Here is an 18,419-nt window from a genome sequence, read left to right as displayed (position 1 = left end):
AGGACATGGGATGAGGCTCTGACATGGTGGGTGCAGAGGCAGGGCAGTCACATGGCAGGGCATGGGATGAGGCTCTGACATGGTGGGTGCAGAGGCAGGGCAATCACATGGCAGGGCATGGGATGAGGCTCTGACATGGTGGGTGCAGAGTCAGGGCAGTCACATGGCAGGGCATGGGATGAGGCTCTGACATGGTGGGTGCAGAGGCAGGACAGTCACATGGCAGGGCATGGGATGAGGCTCTGACATGGTGGGTGCAGAGGCAGGGCAGTCACATGGCAGGGCATGGGATGAGGCTCTGACATGGTGGGTGCAGAGGCAGGGCAGTCACATGGCAGGGCATGGGATGAGGCTCTGACATGGTGGGTGCAGAGGCAGGGCAGTCACATGGCAGGGCATGGGATGAGGCTCTGACATGGTGGGTGCAGAGGAAGGGCAGTCACATGGCAGGGCATGGGATGAGGCTCTGACATGGTGGGTGCAGAGGCAGGGCAGTCACATGGCAGGGCATGGGATGAGGCTCTGACATGGTGGGTGCAGAGGCAGGGCAGTCACATGGCAGGGCATGGGATGAGGCTCTGACATGGTGGGTGCAGAGGAAGGGCAGTCACATGGCAGGGCATGGGATGAGGCTCTGACATGGTGGGTGCAGAGGCAGGGCAGTCACATGGCAGGGCATGGGATGAGGCTCTGACATGGTGGGTGCAGAGGCAGGGCAGTCACATGGCAGGGCATGGGATGAGGCTCTGACATGGTGGGTGCAGAGGCAGGGCAGTCACATGGCAGGGCATGGGGTGAGGCTCTGACATGGTGGGTGCAGAGGCAGGGCAGTCACATGGCAGGGCATGGGATGAGGCTCTGACATGGTGGGTGCAGAGCCAGTGAACAAAATACAACATGGTTAAGGAGTCATTGTGTCGAAATTCTTGCTTTAAAAAGTCTAAAGAAATGATTTATTCTGAATTCTTAAAAGCAAGAAGTGATCTCCCATTGAAGACTGAATCAGTCCAGTTGAGCTCCAAAACCGTGTGATTTCTAATCTTTTTAAAAGAATGAGAAGCTAAGTGCGCTCCACAAAATGCAGACTATCATGGAATTTCTTCAGGCATGTTATGGACCGAAGTGATTAGAGATTTTAAAATGGAAAGGCATCCCCTGAAACTCAATGCATTTACAATCCCATTAAAAATGGAATTGTGTCTGTGGGCCAACGGTAAATGTGAAATCCCTATCTTCCCTGAAACAGTTCTCATGCATTTTCCTCTTCTGCCTGGTCTCTTTTCTCTGTCTTCTTCCATCCATTCAAAGCCCTGAACGATTTGCCCGCAAACTTTCACAGAAATAACACTTTCGTACATATAAATCACAGCATAAAATGTTATTATGGGCTGATGGAGCCATGCCGTTATATCAGAATTCAGAAAATCTGGTCCGTACTTTTATGGTAAACGTCCTGCAGTGGACGGCAGAGAGTTCCAACGTTAAAATCTTAAGCTGACTGAGAAGTGAAGTTGGATAAGGAACACAGCTTCCAAGATGATACAAAATATTATGATGACAAAAATGTTTTGAGTAAAAGTTGAATTTCTCTCATAGTCTTTATACATTCTTTGTTTTCACCCCCTGTTCTCTCTGTTTATCATTCGCTAGAGATAAAAGTTGAATTTCTCTCATAGTCTTTATACATTCTTTGTTTTCACCCCCTGTTCTCTCTGTTTATCATTCGCTAGAGATAAAAGTTGAATTTCTCTCATAGTCTTTATACATTCTTTGTTTTCACCCCCTGTTCTCTCTGTTTATCATTTGCTAGAGATAAAAGTTGAATTTCTCTCATAGTCTTTATACATTCTTTGTTTTCACCCCCTGTTCTCTCTGTTTATCATTCGCTAGAGATAAAAGTTGCAAGTGAACAGGACAATTCCGGTGTCATAAGAGGGATGGAATTCACCAAGTTTCCATTCACCACAAAAACAAGAATCTGTTACTGTTTCGCTTAGAAAACACACACACACACACACACACACACACACACACACACACACACACACACACACACACACACACACACACACACACACACACACACACACACACACACACACACACACACCACAGAGCCTATTACTTAATACTGACTAGGCCCCCAGGTACCTATTCAAATATTAGACTTATATTAGTGATGTCCACCAATACAACACCAGAGAGAGCCATAGTCTCTGATATTGCTTGTTTTACATTTAAGAGTCTATGTGGTAAGAACACCTTTGAGTGTTGAGTGGAACAAACTACCACAGCAACTCCAAGGACACTTTCCAGTATGTAACCGTAAATTCCAAAGAAACTTTGGTTTAACAGTTAAACCAAAGAGCCTTTGGAATTTACGGTAACATACTGTACTTTTTTTTTACGGTAACCTACAGGTAACTGGCTGCCAGTAAATTACTGTAAAAACAACAGGATTTTGTATTTTAGTGTAGCGTAGCCTGATGTTGTAAAGTTTTTGCACCGTGGATATTAGGGACCACAACAAAAGTAAATCTGACATTTTTGTCTACTGTATATATATATCTCTACTGTGTATATATATATATATATCTACTGTGTATATATATATCTACTGTGTGTATATATATATATATCTACTGTGTATATATATATCTACTGCGTATATATATATATATCTACTGTGTATATATATATCTACTGTGTGTGTGTATATATATATATATATATATATATATATATATATATATATATATATATATATATATATATATATATGTTTGTTTCTATGTGTTTTTTTTACTGTCAGATAAAATCAATCAATCCAACCTGACCCATATAATCTGATTGACCTATGAGGGATGGATACTGAATTGGTACCTGGAGGAAAATGGGGGAGGGTCATGCTTTTTAATTTCTTTCAAGGGGAGGAATTAGTATTATTATTTTTTAATCTAGTCATGTAATTAGTAATTGATGAAAATCAGTATTTCTGTGTTTTAGTTGCTTATTAGGGTATATATTGATGTGTCCCTCATCTCTGATTCTCCGCTGGCCGCATAATATCAAGAATGACTATTGGCTATTTAGTGTGGTCTCAACAAATGATCAATAGCCTACAAGCTACGACGCGCATGCTTGGAGAAGCACAGAGCAAAGTTATATTTCCAAGATGGCTGCTGGGATGGTGTAAATAAAACTAGGCTGCATTACACACTGCAATGGATATTCCAACGCTGAGCGCCGGCCCTGCTCTGCTCTTGCCGATCAAAAACGTGTGCTGCCTGACCAGTGGCTGTGCTGTGTAGGGCCTACTGTATGTTGGCAGTTCAGGAGGAGAGTCAAAGGCTTCTTCCGAAAATCATGTTTGATTAGGTCTCATACAAAATATGTACAATCTTGTGCGCAGTCTAGCCTATAGCCTATGTTCTGTTCAACTCAGATTGAGAAGAGGATCATTTTATTTTCCTTAACTAGGCAAGCCAGTGAAAAATAAATTATTATTTACAATGACGGCCTACACTGACGCTGGGTCAATTGTGCACTGCCCTATGGAACTCCCAATCATGGATGGTTGTGATACAGCCTGGATTCAAACCAGAGTGTCTGTAGTGACACCCCTAGCACTGAGATGCAGTGCCTTAGAGGACTGGAGGACAACTTTGATTGTTTGCTACTAATGAATTGATTTTATTAAAAACAATATTTTTCTTGCCCATAATGTATTTTTGAGAGTTATTGACCTCACAATAAGTCAGATTTTATTAACTTACATTGTGATCCTGAAACTTGAAGCGGCAGCTGCGGCAAAATCAATCAGAAATGGACAGCTCATTGTGGTGAAAGAAGGTAAATTGGATTCGTCATAACTCATTTTATCCGTCTTCATTTTAATTAGACTTTACTGCCACAAGAGGGGTTTGTGTTGGAGCCTATTTCTTCCTATTTAAGAAAAAAAGAGGTGGGCCTACATGTTTGACAGAATAAATGAGGCTATAGGCTGCTATATCCATAGATCTGTTGATCAATTCTTCCACCCCCCATGCACTCTTTAAATAGCCTCCCTCCGTGTCAGTAAGGGGATGTTAAGTTAAAACCAAGACCTCGAATTGAGGGGGTATGAGACCTACTTTTTATTAAAGAAAATCGCAAAAATCCCACGCCTGACCTTTGTTAGCTCAAGATAGAAAGTGGCTTTAGCTGTGGATACAGAGGAAGAGAAGGTAGAGAGAAGGGAGTGAAAGGATGATAGGTCCTCTGGAAGTTTAGTTTTCCTCCATTTTCGCTCTGGTGGGCGATAGATGACAACGATGTTAAGTTTGAGTGGACAAGTGACAGTGACAGTATGGAATTCAAATGAGGAGATGGACAGGTGAGACCAGGAGAAAGGAGAAAATCTCCACATAGGAGAAATTAGTAGGCCTGTGCCACCCCCCGAGATGGCCAAATGCTCTGAGATTATGAGCTAAAATGCAGTCAGATGAAGAGAGAGCAGCTGAAGAAGCAGTATTCTCTGGGGTGATCCATGTCTCCGACAGAGCCTTAAAGTCAAGGGACTGAAGGGCAGCATAGGCTGAGATGATCACCGAGTTCTTGACCGCAGATCTGTAGTTCCAAACGTTGCCAGAGACCAGGAGGACCACATGGGTTGTGTGTGCAGGTACACTAAATTAGAAGGATTGCAGGCAAGGGTGGGGAGTGTTTGTAAAGCCTACAGGGAGAGAAGCAAACAGGTATAGAAAACACACACATAGTTGCCAAAGCTACAAAAGAGCAAAATGAGATCATATGAAAAGAACTAGGTAAGATAATCAAGTGACAGAGTCTAATCTTCCTCTCCTTCCTCCCTTGAACAACTCGGCAGAAAACCTCAAAAGAACCGTCTTTGTTATCGGCGACAGTCTTAGTTTTGCGACAAGACCCCAACTGACACGACCGCATATTACAGCTGCTGATGACAATGCCTTGCAAAGGTGAAGAGCACATCTCCCGGCAGTGGTGGAAAAAGTACTCAAATGTCATTCTTTATTAAAAATGACTCAAGTAAAATTGAACGTTACCCAGTAAAATACTACTTGAGTAAAAGTCTAAAAGTATCTGGTTTTAAATGTACTTACGTACAGTGGTAGAAAAAGTACTCAACCGTCATACCTGAGTAAAAGTAAATGCTATACATCAAAGTCCTGATATTAAGCAAACCAGACGGCACGGTTTTCTTATTATTTTTAATTACGGACAGACAGGGGCACACTCCAACACTCAGACATCATTTACAAACACAGTTTTTGTGTTTCATGAGTCTGCCAGATATGAGGCAGTAGGGATGACAAAGTGTTATATTGATAGGTGCCCTAATTCTGTCCTGGCTGAGCATTTTTAAGTACATTTAGGTATCAGGTAAAATGTATGGAGTAAAAAGTACATTATCTTCTGTAGGAATGTAGTGGAGTAAAAGTAAAAGTTGTCAAAAATATAGATAGTAAAGTACAGATACGACAAAAAATAACTGAAGTAGTACTTTAACCTTTCTAGGGCAGGGATTCCGCTAGCGGAACACCTCGACAACATTCCGCTGAAAAGGCAGCGCGCGGAATTCTAAAATATTTTTGAGAAATATGTAACTTTCACACATTAACAAGTCCAATACAGCAAATGAAAGATAAACATCTTGTTAATCTACACATAATTTCCGATTTCAAAAATGCTTTACAGCGAAAGCAAAACTTATGATTATGTTAGGTCAGAGTCAAGTCACAAAAACACACACAGCCATTTTCCAGCCAAAGATAGCAGTCACAAAAAGCAGAAATATAGATAAAATTAATCACTAACCTTTGATGATCTTCATCAGATGACACTCATAGGACATCATGTTTCACAATACATGTATGTTTTGTTCAATAATGTGCATATTTACATCCAAAAATCTCAGTTTACATTGGCGCGTTACGTGCAGTAATGTTTTGATTCCAAACATCCGGTGATTTTGCAGAAATACTCATAAACATTGATAAAAGATGCAAGTGTTATTCACAGAATTAAAGATAGACTTATCCTCTTTGAAACCGCTGTGTCAGATTTAAAAAAAACTTTATGGAAAAAGCATCATCTGAGAACGGCGCTCAGAACCCTAAACAGCCAGAGGAATATCAGCCATTTTGGGGTCAACAGAAACTAGAAAAATCACTATAAATATTCACTTACCTTTGATGATCTTCATCAGAAGGCACTCCCAGGAATCCCAGTTCGACAATAAATGACTGATTTGTTCCATAAAGTTCCATAAAGCCCATCATTTAGCCACTTGTTGTTAGTGTGTTCAGCCCAGTAATCCATCTTTATGAGGTGCGAGCACTTCCTCCAGACAAAAACTCAAAAGGTTCTGAAGCCCCTAAATATGATCTGGAGCAACCAGTTACCTTCAGAAGTGACATAATTAGTTAAATAAAGTCCACCTGTGTGCAATCTAATTGTCATATGATCTGTCACATGATCTCAGTATATATACAACTGTTCTGAATGGCCCCAGAGTCTGCAACACCACTAAGCAAGGGGCACCACCAAGCAAGTGGTACCATGAAGACCAAGGAGCTCTCCAAACAGGTCAGGGACCAAGTTGTGGAGAAGTACAGATCAGGGTTGTTGTTTTTTTAAATATCCGAAACTTTGAACATCCCACGGAGCACCATTACATCCATTATTAAAAAATGGAAAGAATATGGCACACAACAAACCTGCCAAGAGAGGGCCTCCCACCAAAACTCACGGATCAGGCAAGGAGGGCATTAATCAGTGAGGCAACAAAGAGACCAAAGATAACCTTGAAGGAGCTGCAAAGCTCTACAGCGGAGATTGGAGTATCTGTCCATAGGACCACTTTAAGCCATACACTCTACAGAGCTGGGCTTTACGGAAGAGTGGCCAGAAAAAAATAAGCAAACATGTTTGGTGTTCACCAAAAGTCATGTGGGAGACTCCCCAAACCTATGGAAGTAGGTACTCTGGTCAGATGAGACTAAAATTGAGCTTTTTGGCCATCAAGGAAAACGCTATGTCTGGCGCAAACCCAACACCTCTCATCACCCTGAGAATACCATCCCCACAGTGAAGCATGGTGGTAGCAGCATCATGCTGTGGGGATGTTTTTCATTGGCAGGGACTGGGAAACTGGTCAGAATTTAAGGAATGATGGATGGCGCTAAATACAGGGAATTTCTTGAGGGAAACCTGTTTCAGTCCTCCAGAGATTTGAGACTGGGACGGAGGTTCACCTTCCAGCAGGACAATGACCCTAAGCATACTGCTAAAGCAACACTCAAGTGGTTTAAGGGGAAACATTTAAATGTATTGGAATGGCCTAGTCAAAGCCCAGACCTCAATCCAATTGAGATTCTGTGGTTTGACTTAAAGATTGCTGTACACCAGCAGAACCCATACAACTTGAAGGAGCTGGAGCAGTACTGCCTTGAAGAATGTGCAAAAATCCCAGTGGCTAGATGTGCCAAGCTTATAGAGACATACCCCAACTTTCAGCTTTAATTGCTGCAAAAGGTGTCTCTACAAAGTATTGCCTTTGGGGGTGGGGGGTGTGAATGGTTGTGCATGCTCAAGTGTTCTGTTTTTCTGTCTTATTTCTAGTTTGTTTCACAATAAAACATATTTTGCATCTTCAAAGTGGTAGGCATGTTGTGTAAATCAAATGATACAACCCCCCCCAAAAAATCTATTTTAATTCCAGGTTGTAAGGCAACAAAATAGGAAAAATGCCAAGGGGATGAAAACTTTTGCAAGCCACTGTAAGCACTTCACACCACTGCCTCCACCACACCTTGCTGATTGCCTAGGAGAGAAGAAACCACTCCCCCCCCAATACAGCTACTGATTATGAAAAAAACAACAGTCACAGATTGCCCTGCCCCTTAATCCTGGTTGATGTGTCAACAATCATCTCCAAATTATGAGCAGTCAGCAAGTTGGACACTGGAAACAACAGTCGGGGTGCAAAGATCTCCTTCATAGTAAAAACATTGCTTGAATCTATCATCATGTTTGCAGAATATGTTTTAATACCACACAAATGACCAAAATGACCAAGAATTATGCCAAATGACATTTGCCGATTGCCATTGATTAGGTCTATATTAATTAGGTCTATATTGATTAGGTCTATATTGATTAGGCCTATATTGATTAGGTCTATATTAAGTAGTAGGTCTATATTGATTAGGTATATATTGATTAGGCCTATATTGATTAGGCCCATATTGATTATACCTATATTGATTAGGCCCATATTGATTATACCTATATTGATTAGGCCCATATTGATTAGGCCTATATTGATTAGGTCTATATTAATTAGGTCTATATTGATTAGGCCTATATTGTTTAGGTCTATATTGATTAGGCCTATATTGTTTAGGTCTATATTGATTAGGCCTATATTGATTAGGCCTATATTGATTAGGTCTATATTAATTAGGTCTATATTGATTAGGCCTACATTAATTGATGCGTCTTGCTGATAAATTGAGCTTTTGTTTTGCCTGAAAAGTTGGGACACTTAAAATGAGTCTGGAACTGTCCCGGGAAAAACGACATGGTCACTCTAACCCACATGGTTAATTTACCAGACTTGGATACAATGTGTGTTACTATGCTCTTCAAACAGGCCTACCTGTAGCCAGAGATGTAAAATAGGTGGTTAAACTCTGATCCCTATACTTTAAATTAATTTTTCTGAAAAAGGTGGTTGAACTGTGTTTACTTGGGTTTACCGACCACTAGGCCTACACCACTCCCCGGTAACCGACCCTCCACTAGGTCTACACCACTCCCCGGTAACCGTCCCACAGCTAGGCCTACACCGCTGCCGGTAACCAACCCTCCACCAGGCTTCAACCGCTGCCGGTAACCGACCCTCCACTAGGCCTACACCACTGCCTGCCGGTAACCGACCCTCCACTAGGCCTACACCACTCCCCGGTAACCGACCCTCCACTAGGCCTACACCACTGCCGGTAACCGACCCTCCACTAGGCCTACACCACTCCCCGGTAGCCTACCCTCTCGGGTGCTGAGGAGTAGTTTTCTCTGTTCATAAAGGAGTAAGAAAGGCCTAGTTCACAAATTTTGTGGAAAATGTGGTTTTACTTGTATATGTACAGTTGAAGTCAGAAGTTTACATACACTTAAGTTGGAGTCATTGAAACTAGTTTTTCAACCACTCCACAAATTTCTTGTTAACAATCTATAGTTTTGGCAAGTCGGTTAGGACATTTACTTTGTTAATGACACAAGTAATTTTTCCAACAATTGTTTACAGACAGATTATTTCACTTATAATTCACTGTATCAGAATTCCAGTGGGTCAGAAGTTTACATACACTAAGTTGACTGTGCCTTTAAACAGCTTGGAAAATGCCAGAAAATGATGTCATGGCTTTAGAAGCTTCTGATAGGCTAATTGACATAATTTGAGTCAATTTGAGGTCTACCTGTGGATGTATTTAATGGCCTACCTCCAAACTCAGTGTCTCTTTGCTTGACATCATAGAAAAATCTGAATAAATCCAATAAATTGTAAACCTCCACAAGTCTGGTTCATCCTTGGGAGAAATTTCCAAACGCTTGAAGGTACCGCATAAAAAAGCCAGACTACGGTTTGCAACTGCACATGGGGACAAAGATCGTACTTTTTGGCCATGATGACCATCGTTATATTTGGAGGAAAAAGGGGGATGCTTGCAAGCCGAAGAACACCATCCCAACCGTGAAGCCCGGGGGTGGTAGTATCATGTTGTGGGGGTGCTTTGCTGCAGGAGGGACTGGTGCACTTCACAAAATAGATGGCATCATGAGGAGAGAACATTTTTGGATGGAAAATTATATGGATATATTTAAGCAACATCTCAAGACATCAGTCAGTAAGTTATAGCTTGGTCGCAAACGGGTCTTCCAAATGGACAATGACTCCAAGCATACTTCCAAAGTTGTTGCAAAATGGCTTAAAATAATAAGGACAACAAAGTCAAGGTATTGGAGTGGCCATCACAAAGCCATGACCTCAATCCTATAGAAAATTTGTGGGCAGAACTGAAAAAGTGCGTACAAACAAGGAGGACTACCAACCTGACTCAGTTACACCAGCTCTGTCAGGAGGAAGGGGCCTAAATTCTCCCAACTTGTTGTGGGAAGCTTGTGGAAGGCTACCCCAAATGTTAGACATAAATTAAACAATTTAAAGGCAATGCTACCAAATACTAATTGGGTGTATGTAAACTTCTGACCCACTGGGAATGTGATGAAAGAAATAGAAGCTGAAATAAATAATTCTCTCTACTATTATTCTGAGATTTCACATTCTTAAAATAAAGTGATGATCCTAACTGATCTAAGAAAGGGAATTTTTACTAAGATTAAATGTCAGGAATTGTGAAAAACTGAGTTTAAATGTATTTGGCTAAGGTGTATGTAAACTTCCGACTTCAACTGTACATAGAGCTCAAGCAGCAAAATAAAAAGATTTGGATTGCTTGGAGTCAAGTTTTGCACTGGCTTTGTATGCACAGGCATAGTCGGGAGAAGTAGGGTGCTGGTAAAAACTGGTAAAAATAAATGTTATACAGTACCAGTCAAACGTTTGGACACACCTACTCATTCAAGGGTTTTTCTTTCTTTTTACTATTTTCTACATTGCAGAATAATAGTGGAGACATCAAAACTATGAAATAACACATAAGGAATCATGTAGTAACCAAAAACGTGTATATAAATATATTTCACATTTTAGATTCTTTCAAAGGAGACACCTTTTGCCTTGATGACAGCTTTGCACACTCTTGGCATTCTGTCAACCAGCTTCATGAGGTTGTCACCTGGAATGCATTTCAATTAACACGTGTGCCTTCTTTAAAGTTAATTTGTGGAATTCCTTTCCTTCCTTCTTGAGCTAATCGGTTATGTTGTGACAAGGTAGACAAGGTAGGGGTACAGAAGATAGCCCTATTTGGTAAAAGACCAAGTACATATTATGGCAAGAACAGCTCAAATAAGCAAAAAGAAACGACAGTCCATCATTACTTTAAGACATGAAGGTCAGTCAATCTGGAAATGTTTCTTCAAGTGCAGTTGCAAAAACCATTTGGCGCTATGATGAAACTGGCTCTCATGAGGACCGCCACAGGAAAGGAAGACAAAGAGTTACCTCTGCTGTGATGAAACTGTCTCTCATGAGGACTGCCACAGGAAAGGAAGACCCAGAGTTACCTCTGCTGTGATGAAACTGGCTCTCATGAGGACCGCCACAGGAAAGGAAGACAAAGAGTTACCTCTGCTGTGATGAAACTGTCTCTCATGAGGACTGCCACAGGAAAGGAAGACCCAGAGTTACCTCTGCTGTGATGAAACTGGCTCTCATGAGGACCGCCACAGGAAAGGAAGACCCAGAGTTACCTCTGCTGTGATGAAACTGGCTCTCATGAGGACCGCCACAGGAAAGGAAGACAAAGAGTTACCTCTGCTGCAGAGGATAAGTTCATTAGAGTTTTCTAGCCTCAGAAACTGTATGAATAAGGCCTTCATGGTCAAATTGCTGCAAAGATACCACTACAAAAGGACACCAATAAGAAGAGACTCGGACATTAGACTGGTGGAAATCTGTCCTTTGGTCTGGAGTCCAAATTTGACATTTTTGGTTTCAACCGTCTTGTCTCTGTGAGACGCAGAGTAGGTGAACGAATGATCTCTGCATGTGTAATTTCCACCGTGATGCATGGAGGAGGAGGTGTGATGGTGTGGGGGTGATTTGCTGGTGACACTGTCAGTGATTGATTTAGAATTCAAAGCACACATAACCAGCATGGCTACCACAGCATTCTGCAATGATATGCCATCCCATCTGGTTTGCGCTTAGTGGGACTATCATTTGTTTTTCAACAGGACAATAACCCAACACACCTCCAGGCTGTGTAAGGACTATTTGACCAAGAAGGAGAGTGATGGAGTGCTACATCAAATGACCTGGTCTCCACAATCACCCGACCTCAACCCAATTGAGATGTTTTGGGATGAGTTGGACTGCAGAGTGAAGGAAAAGCCGCCAACAAGTGTTCAGTATATGTGGGAACGCCTTCAAGACTGTTGGAAAAACGTTCCTCATGAAGCAGGTTGATAGAATGTCAAGAGTGTGTAAAGCTGTCATCCAGGCATAGGGTGGCTACTTTGAAGAATCTCAAATATAAAATCTATTTTGATTTGTTTAACACTTTTTTTTTGTTACTACATGATTCCATATAGTACAATATAGAAAATAGTAAAAAGAAAGAAAAACCCTTGAATGAGTATGTGTGTCCAAACGTTTGACTGGTACTGTATAACGTTTTTTTTTTTACCCGTTTTTACCAGCACCTTACTTCTCCCGGCTGTGCCTGTGCATACAAAGCCAGTTCAAAACTTGACTCCAAGCAATCCAAATCTTTTTATTTTGCAGCTTGAGCTCTATGCACATTGAAAACAGGCTTAGAGGTCTTTCATACTGCCGGCCTATTTTTAATTCTAAAGCGGTGGGATTGGTCACACTTCGTCTCATTAGCATGGAAGCTGTGGGTTATAACTCTTCCGCCACGGCAGGATGTGGAGCTGTGTGGAAGGAAAGCGGGAGGCAACAAGCGCGCCTGCTTGACTTTCAGCACAGTTCAGAGAAGCTGATGTTGTTGCTGTTGAGAGGAGGCATTTTCACCATTTTGAGGTGATCTAATCTGTAAAAGTGAAGCGGCTTGGCTCTGTTAAACTAACCAACTAACCTGCGGGCTTTGAAAATGATGCGTGGCATTTTAACAGGTTGGCATCGTTGGATTTTTGGATTCATAACACTAGAAATGTTATTTGTCTCCCTGGCTGAGTCTGAGGGAAATACTCTGAAATACCAGACCAACGAGGAGGGAAGTCCAGGAACAGTGATCGGAAACCTGGCCAAGGACATGTCCTTGAGTCGCTCTTTTAGCTCCAAGACTAATTTTAGAATGATGAAACAATTCAACAATTCTTTTATCAGGGTGAGAGAAACCGATGGGGAGCTTACTGTCGGGGAAAGGATTGACAGAGAGAGAATCTGCAGGCACACTTTACAGTGTCTCATCACTTTTGATGTTGTCAGTTTTTCAAAAGAGAGGTACAATTTGATTCATGTCGAGGTGGAGGTAAAAGACATTAATGATAACTCTCCGGAGTTTCCAAAAAAGGAATCTACAGTGGAGATCTCTGAAAATTCTGATGTGGGGTTCCGTATTCCTTTGGACCCAGCCGAGGACGCAGACGTCGGATCAAACTACATCCAAAGCTATCAAATTTCTGTCAACAGTCATTTTTCCATTGATGTGCTTTTGAGAGCGGATGGGGTTAAATATGCGGAGTTGGTGCTAATGAAAGAGTTAGACAGGGAGACTCAGTCATCTTATGTGATGCAGCTTATTGCCACCGACGGAGGAAACCCATTTAACTCGGGTTCAACAAAAATAACCATAACAGTGACAGACTTCAATGACAACCGTCCTGTTTTTGACCAGAATAATTTCTCGGTCACTTTGCCCGAGGACGCACCGGTTGGATTCGTTTTATTGGACTTAAATGCAGTTGATCCAGATGAGGGTTTAAACGGAGAGGTGGTCTATGGATTCGGAAAACAGGTTTCTGCGGAGATCCGAGCACTTTTCGAAGTGTACAGTAAATCCGGGCGCCTAACGCTCAAGAACCCAGTGGATTTTGAGACCAAGAAAACATATGAGTTAGACGTGCAGGCGACTGATCTTGGAGCCAACCCGATCCCCGCTATCTGTAAAATAATAATTAATGTCAAAGACGTTAATGACAATGCCCCAGAAATAAGTATTACGCCAATGACCTCCATCTCAACAGGCATTGCTTATATCAGCGAGACCGCAGACAAGGACAGCCTGGTGGCGCTGATCAGCACCGCGGACAGGGACTCGGGCGTTAACAGCCAGGTCCATTGCACCTTATATGGGCACGACCATTTCAAACTTAAACAGGCATATGAGGACAGCTACATGATTGTCACCGCAGCAGCCCTGGACAGGGAGAAGATAAGCGAGTATAATTTAACTGTGATGGCTGAAGATTTCGGGTCACCACCATTGAGAAAGATCACACAATACACCATAAGGCTAAGCGACGAGAATGACAACGCCCCACACTTTACTAAACATGTATATGAAGTTTCTGTTGTAGAAAATAATGCACCAGGGGCATATATTACAACCGTTGAGGCCAGAGATGCAGACTTGGGAACTAATGGCAAAATTACATACAGACTATTAGACAGTGTTATAATGGGATCACCTGTCAACACGTTTGTATCTCTAAATGCAATCTCTGGTTCAATATATGCACTGAGAAGCTTCAACTATGAAGTCATGAAACATCTGGAGGTACACATCCAGGCAAGTGATGGGGGCTCACCCCAGCTTCAGAGCAGTGCCATCATCAATCTAAAAATAGTTGATCAGAATGACAACTCTCCTTCCATCATGGAGCCCATCCTTAATAAGGGATCTGCTGAGGTTTTCCTGCCCAAACATGCACCTGCAGGTTATGTTGTCACCCAGATAAAGGCCATGGATGCTGATGAAGGCATAAATGCCCAGCTGTCTTACAATATCACAGAGGGGGGACACTTGGGTTTCTCCATTAACAAGGTTACTGGGAAGTTACATGTGAGTTGTGAGCTGAACTACGACCTGTCTGAAACACTGAGAATCCTCGTGGCTGTCAACGACAATGGAACACCTTCTCTGACCTCCACGGCCACTATACACCTCACTCTCATCGAAGGCACCCCTCCCAGTGTTCCTGCTATGGTCCAAAATGACAGCGAGGAAGTCTTTGAATGGGACATGTCCATTGCCATTATCATTGCCTTAGCAGGGAGCTGCTCCCTCCTCTTGCTAGGCATCATCCTGATCACTACCACCTGCAGTCGACACAAACGGGAGAAGAGAGAGGCGGGATGCAATGACAAAGTAGACATACAAGATGTGGAGAAGGGGGAGAGCAGCCATATTGATTCATTGATCACCAACCACAAAAGCAATGCGTTTGATGTACACCCTTTTCCTGAGAAAGCACTGTTGGCCTCCAGCAACACAATAAAAACAGCCCCAGGTGATGGCAGACAAGAACAAGAGTGTGACTTTGACAACAGGATAATGGAGAGTAAATTAGAGGTAAGACGTTGTGACTCACTGTATGGATTGGCTGTTTTGTTGTAGTATTTTTCCCCATCAAAACTTTTATGTGTGTTTGCCTCTTCACAGGGTTATTCAACACTGCCCGGCTATAGGAAAGAAACCCTCCGACCCATAACCATATGGAAGGGCAACTCATTCACAACCATCTCAGCCAGAGATCCTCAGTTCAGTGGGAAGGACAGTGGGAAAGGAGACAGTGACTTTAATGACAGTGACTCTGACATCAGTGGGGATGGACACAAAAAAGACTCCCCACCGATAAACAGTAAGTACTACTAATCAATCACAGGATGTTCGTGTGATTTTAGACACATTAATGACACATTATTAAAAAAAATCCATAAAAGGCATCACCCTCTGTGATGTTCTCAAGCTCTTAATGGTCAGATAGTAAATGATAATGGTGTATCATAAAATCCAGGCTATTATACCCCAACATATGCAGCACGGTTCACCAAGGGCTAACAGTTTTGGTTGTTGTGTTGTTTCCACAGGTCTCTGGGCCTGCACCAGTGAGTGTAAAATCCTAGGCCACTCAGACCGATGCTGGAGCCCCTCATCCTCTAGACCCAACACCAGCCTCTCCCACGGACCACACCTCTCAACCTTCTCCAAGACAGCCTCGTTGCCACGGAACACCCTGCAAAGAGACACCTACTACCAACAGGCTCACCTACCCAAGACCAACGGTCTGCAAAGCGTCTATGAAAAAGTCCAGCACCAAGAATTTGATTATATTCTGGTTTGTCCACCAACACCAGCCAGGATACTAGAGACTGGTGAGATATCCCTCCCGGAGTATGGACACTCTTAAATTAAATGGACAATAATCAAAGCTAATGTAATGAGTAATATGCATCTTTATATACTGTATAGCCTATTGTTTCAATGTTAGTGTTACGGTAAGTGTTTTGTGTGATTGTTCCCATATACTGTATGACTGTTTATTGTATAATGTGTCATATGCAAGATTTTATAAATTAAGAATATATTTTTTCATAATGATTCAATGTAAACTACAATTGTATTATACATTTGGAAGAGCATGTTTGAACTTTTACTATTTAAAAGCATGGCCATTGGACCTTTAGGCTGAAAGGACCCTTTGTCAAGTGGGAAACAATCAATATCAAAATATGAACATGTTTGTAGTAAATTTTGTCACTAAGTCGCACAAATAAACATTTGAAACCGAATGATTGTTCTGTATGTAAAAAAAAGACAGCTTAAATCTACAGTGTGCTTCCATACATTCATTTAGTTTCATTGAGTGAGAAATCAGCTCATGCAGTAGGCTACGACAGGCAATATAATGCCTGATAGCAACGTTAAGTTACATTACTGTTACGTTACGTTGCTTAACTTCATCCAAATTAGATAAGGAATGATTTCAACAGAGGATGTAACTTAGAAAAGCTAAATGACCAACACTACATGTTGGCTGTATGGTGTTGATCCTTGTCTCAAAGGCAAATCAAATCAAATCAAATTTTATTTGTCACATACACATGGTTAGCAGATGTTAATGCGAGTGTAGCGAAATGCTTGTGCTTCTAGTTCCGACAATGCAGTAATAACCAACAAGTAATCTAACCTAACAATTCCAAAACTACTACCTTATACACACAAGTGTAAAGGGATAACAAATATGTACATAAAGATATATGAATGAGTGATGGTACAGAACGGCATAGGCAAGATGCAGTAGATGGTATCGAGTACAGTATAAACATATGAGATGAGTAATGTAGGGTATGTAAACATATAAAAGTGGCATTGTTAAAAATGGTTTTAATTGTTGCTGTGGGTACGACATCGCTGATGCACTTGCTAATTAACTCGCTCACGAATCAGCGTATTCGTCAATGTTATTGTTTAACGCAATGCGGAAACATATCCCAATCCACGTGATCGAAGCAATCTTGAAGCGTGGAATCCGATTGGTCGGACCAGCATTGAACAGACCTGAGCACAGGAGCTTCCTGTTTTATTTTCTGTCTATAGGCTGGAAGCAACAAAATGGAGTCGTGGTCAGATTTTCCGAAAGGAGGGTGGGCGAGGGCCTTATATGCGTCACGGAAGTTAGAATAGCAATGATCCAGGGTTTTACCAGCCCTATTAGCACAATCGATATGCTGATAGAATTTAGGGAGTCTTGTTTTCAGATTAGCCTTGTCAAAATCCCTAGCTACAATGAATGCAGCCTCAGGATATGTGGTTTCCAGTTTACATAGAGTCAAAGAAAGTTTTTTCAGGGCCATCGATGTGTCTGCTTGGGGGGGAATATATGTGGCTGTGATTATAATCGAAGAGAATTATCTTGGTAGATAATGCGGTCAACATCGAACGTTACAGTCTCTGATGTCTCTCTGGAATGCTACCCTTGCTCGGATTTCATCAACCTTGAGGTCAAGAGACTGGACATTGGCGAGTAGTATGCTCGGGAGTGGTGCGCGATGTGCCCGTCTCTGGAGCCTGACCAGAAGAGCGCTTCGTCTGCCTCTTTTACGGCGCCGTTGTTTAGGGTCACCGGCTGGGATCCGATCCATTGTCCTGGGTGGTGGATCAAACACAGGATCCGCTTCGGGAAAGTCGTATTCCTGGTCGTAATGATGGTGAGTTGACTCTTGAGTTGCTCTTATATTCAGTAGTTCCTCCCGACTGTATGTAATAACCTAAGATTACCTGGAGTTTCCTAGGAAGGGCGAAGCGAGGCGGCCATCTCTCCATGCAGACACGAGGTTGGATGTGGGTTGTGGCATTTTTGTGTCCGTTTTGTTTGTTTGCTTTGGCACCTTTCAACATCATCATTATCACATCTATGCATGCAACCACTCACTTACACTACTGACTACATACACCATTGTTTATTGTATATAGGTTACTTCAGTAATTAAATATATTTTTGTTATTCCTTATCGCCATGTTGTCTCACTTTTTGTTACGGGCTTTGAGACAGTTTGTGACACCTGTAAGTAGCCTAAATGCAATAATTCCAATACATTTTCCCGAGCGCTGTAGTCTATTATATTATTTTGAGTTTGATTTTCTCGTGGGGCTTTGCTTTGATATTGACTGTGTGCATTGCTGCTCACTTAGCATTCTGACCTTTCTAAAGGCATACAGTATCAAGGCACAAGGCAGGACCCA

The 18,419-nt window shown here is 42.0% G+C and overlaps 1 protein-coding gene across 1 annotated transcript; it reads left to right on the top strand.

The window, feature by feature from the left end:
• The first annotated feature begins 12,607 nt into the window (after positions 1–12,607).
• Positions 12,608–16,462, top strand: LOC110520621 (protocadherin-8-like). The gene is made up of 3 exons (XM_021598023.3): positions 12,608–15,245; positions 15,336–15,534; positions 15,764–16,462. The coding sequence occupies exons 1-3, from the start codon at positions 12,822–12,824 to the stop codon at positions 16,081–16,083; spliced, it is 2,943 nt and encodes a 980-aa protein (XP_021453698.1). The 5' UTR covers positions 12,608–12,821; the 3' UTR covers positions 16,084–16,462.
• Positions 16,463–18,419: the final 1,957 nt, after the last annotated feature.

This window comes from Oncorhynchus mykiss, chromosome 3, assembly GCF_057628025.1.
Source record: "Oncorhynchus mykiss isolate SJ-2025 chromosome 3, ASM5762802v1, whole genome shotgun sequence".
Lineage (NCBI taxonomy): Eukaryota > Metazoa > Chordata > Actinopteri > Salmoniformes > Salmonidae > Oncorhynchus > Oncorhynchus mykiss.
Note: the sequence above shows the minus strand (reverse complement) of the source record. Positions and strands in the feature narration are given on the sequence as shown.

Coding starts and splice junctions, on each gene's coding strand:
- LOC110520621 (XM_021598023.3), top strand. CDS start 12,822: ATGATGCGTGGCATTTTAACAGGTTGGCATCGTTGGATTTTTGGATTC. Junction 15,246..15,335: donor TAATGGAGAGTAAATTAGAG/GTAAGACGTTGT, acceptor GCCTCTTCACAG/GGTTATTCAACACTGCCCGG. Junction 15,535..15,763: donor AGACTCCCCACCGATAAACA/GTAAGTACTACT, acceptor TTGTTTCCACAG/GTCTCTGGGCCTGCACCAGT.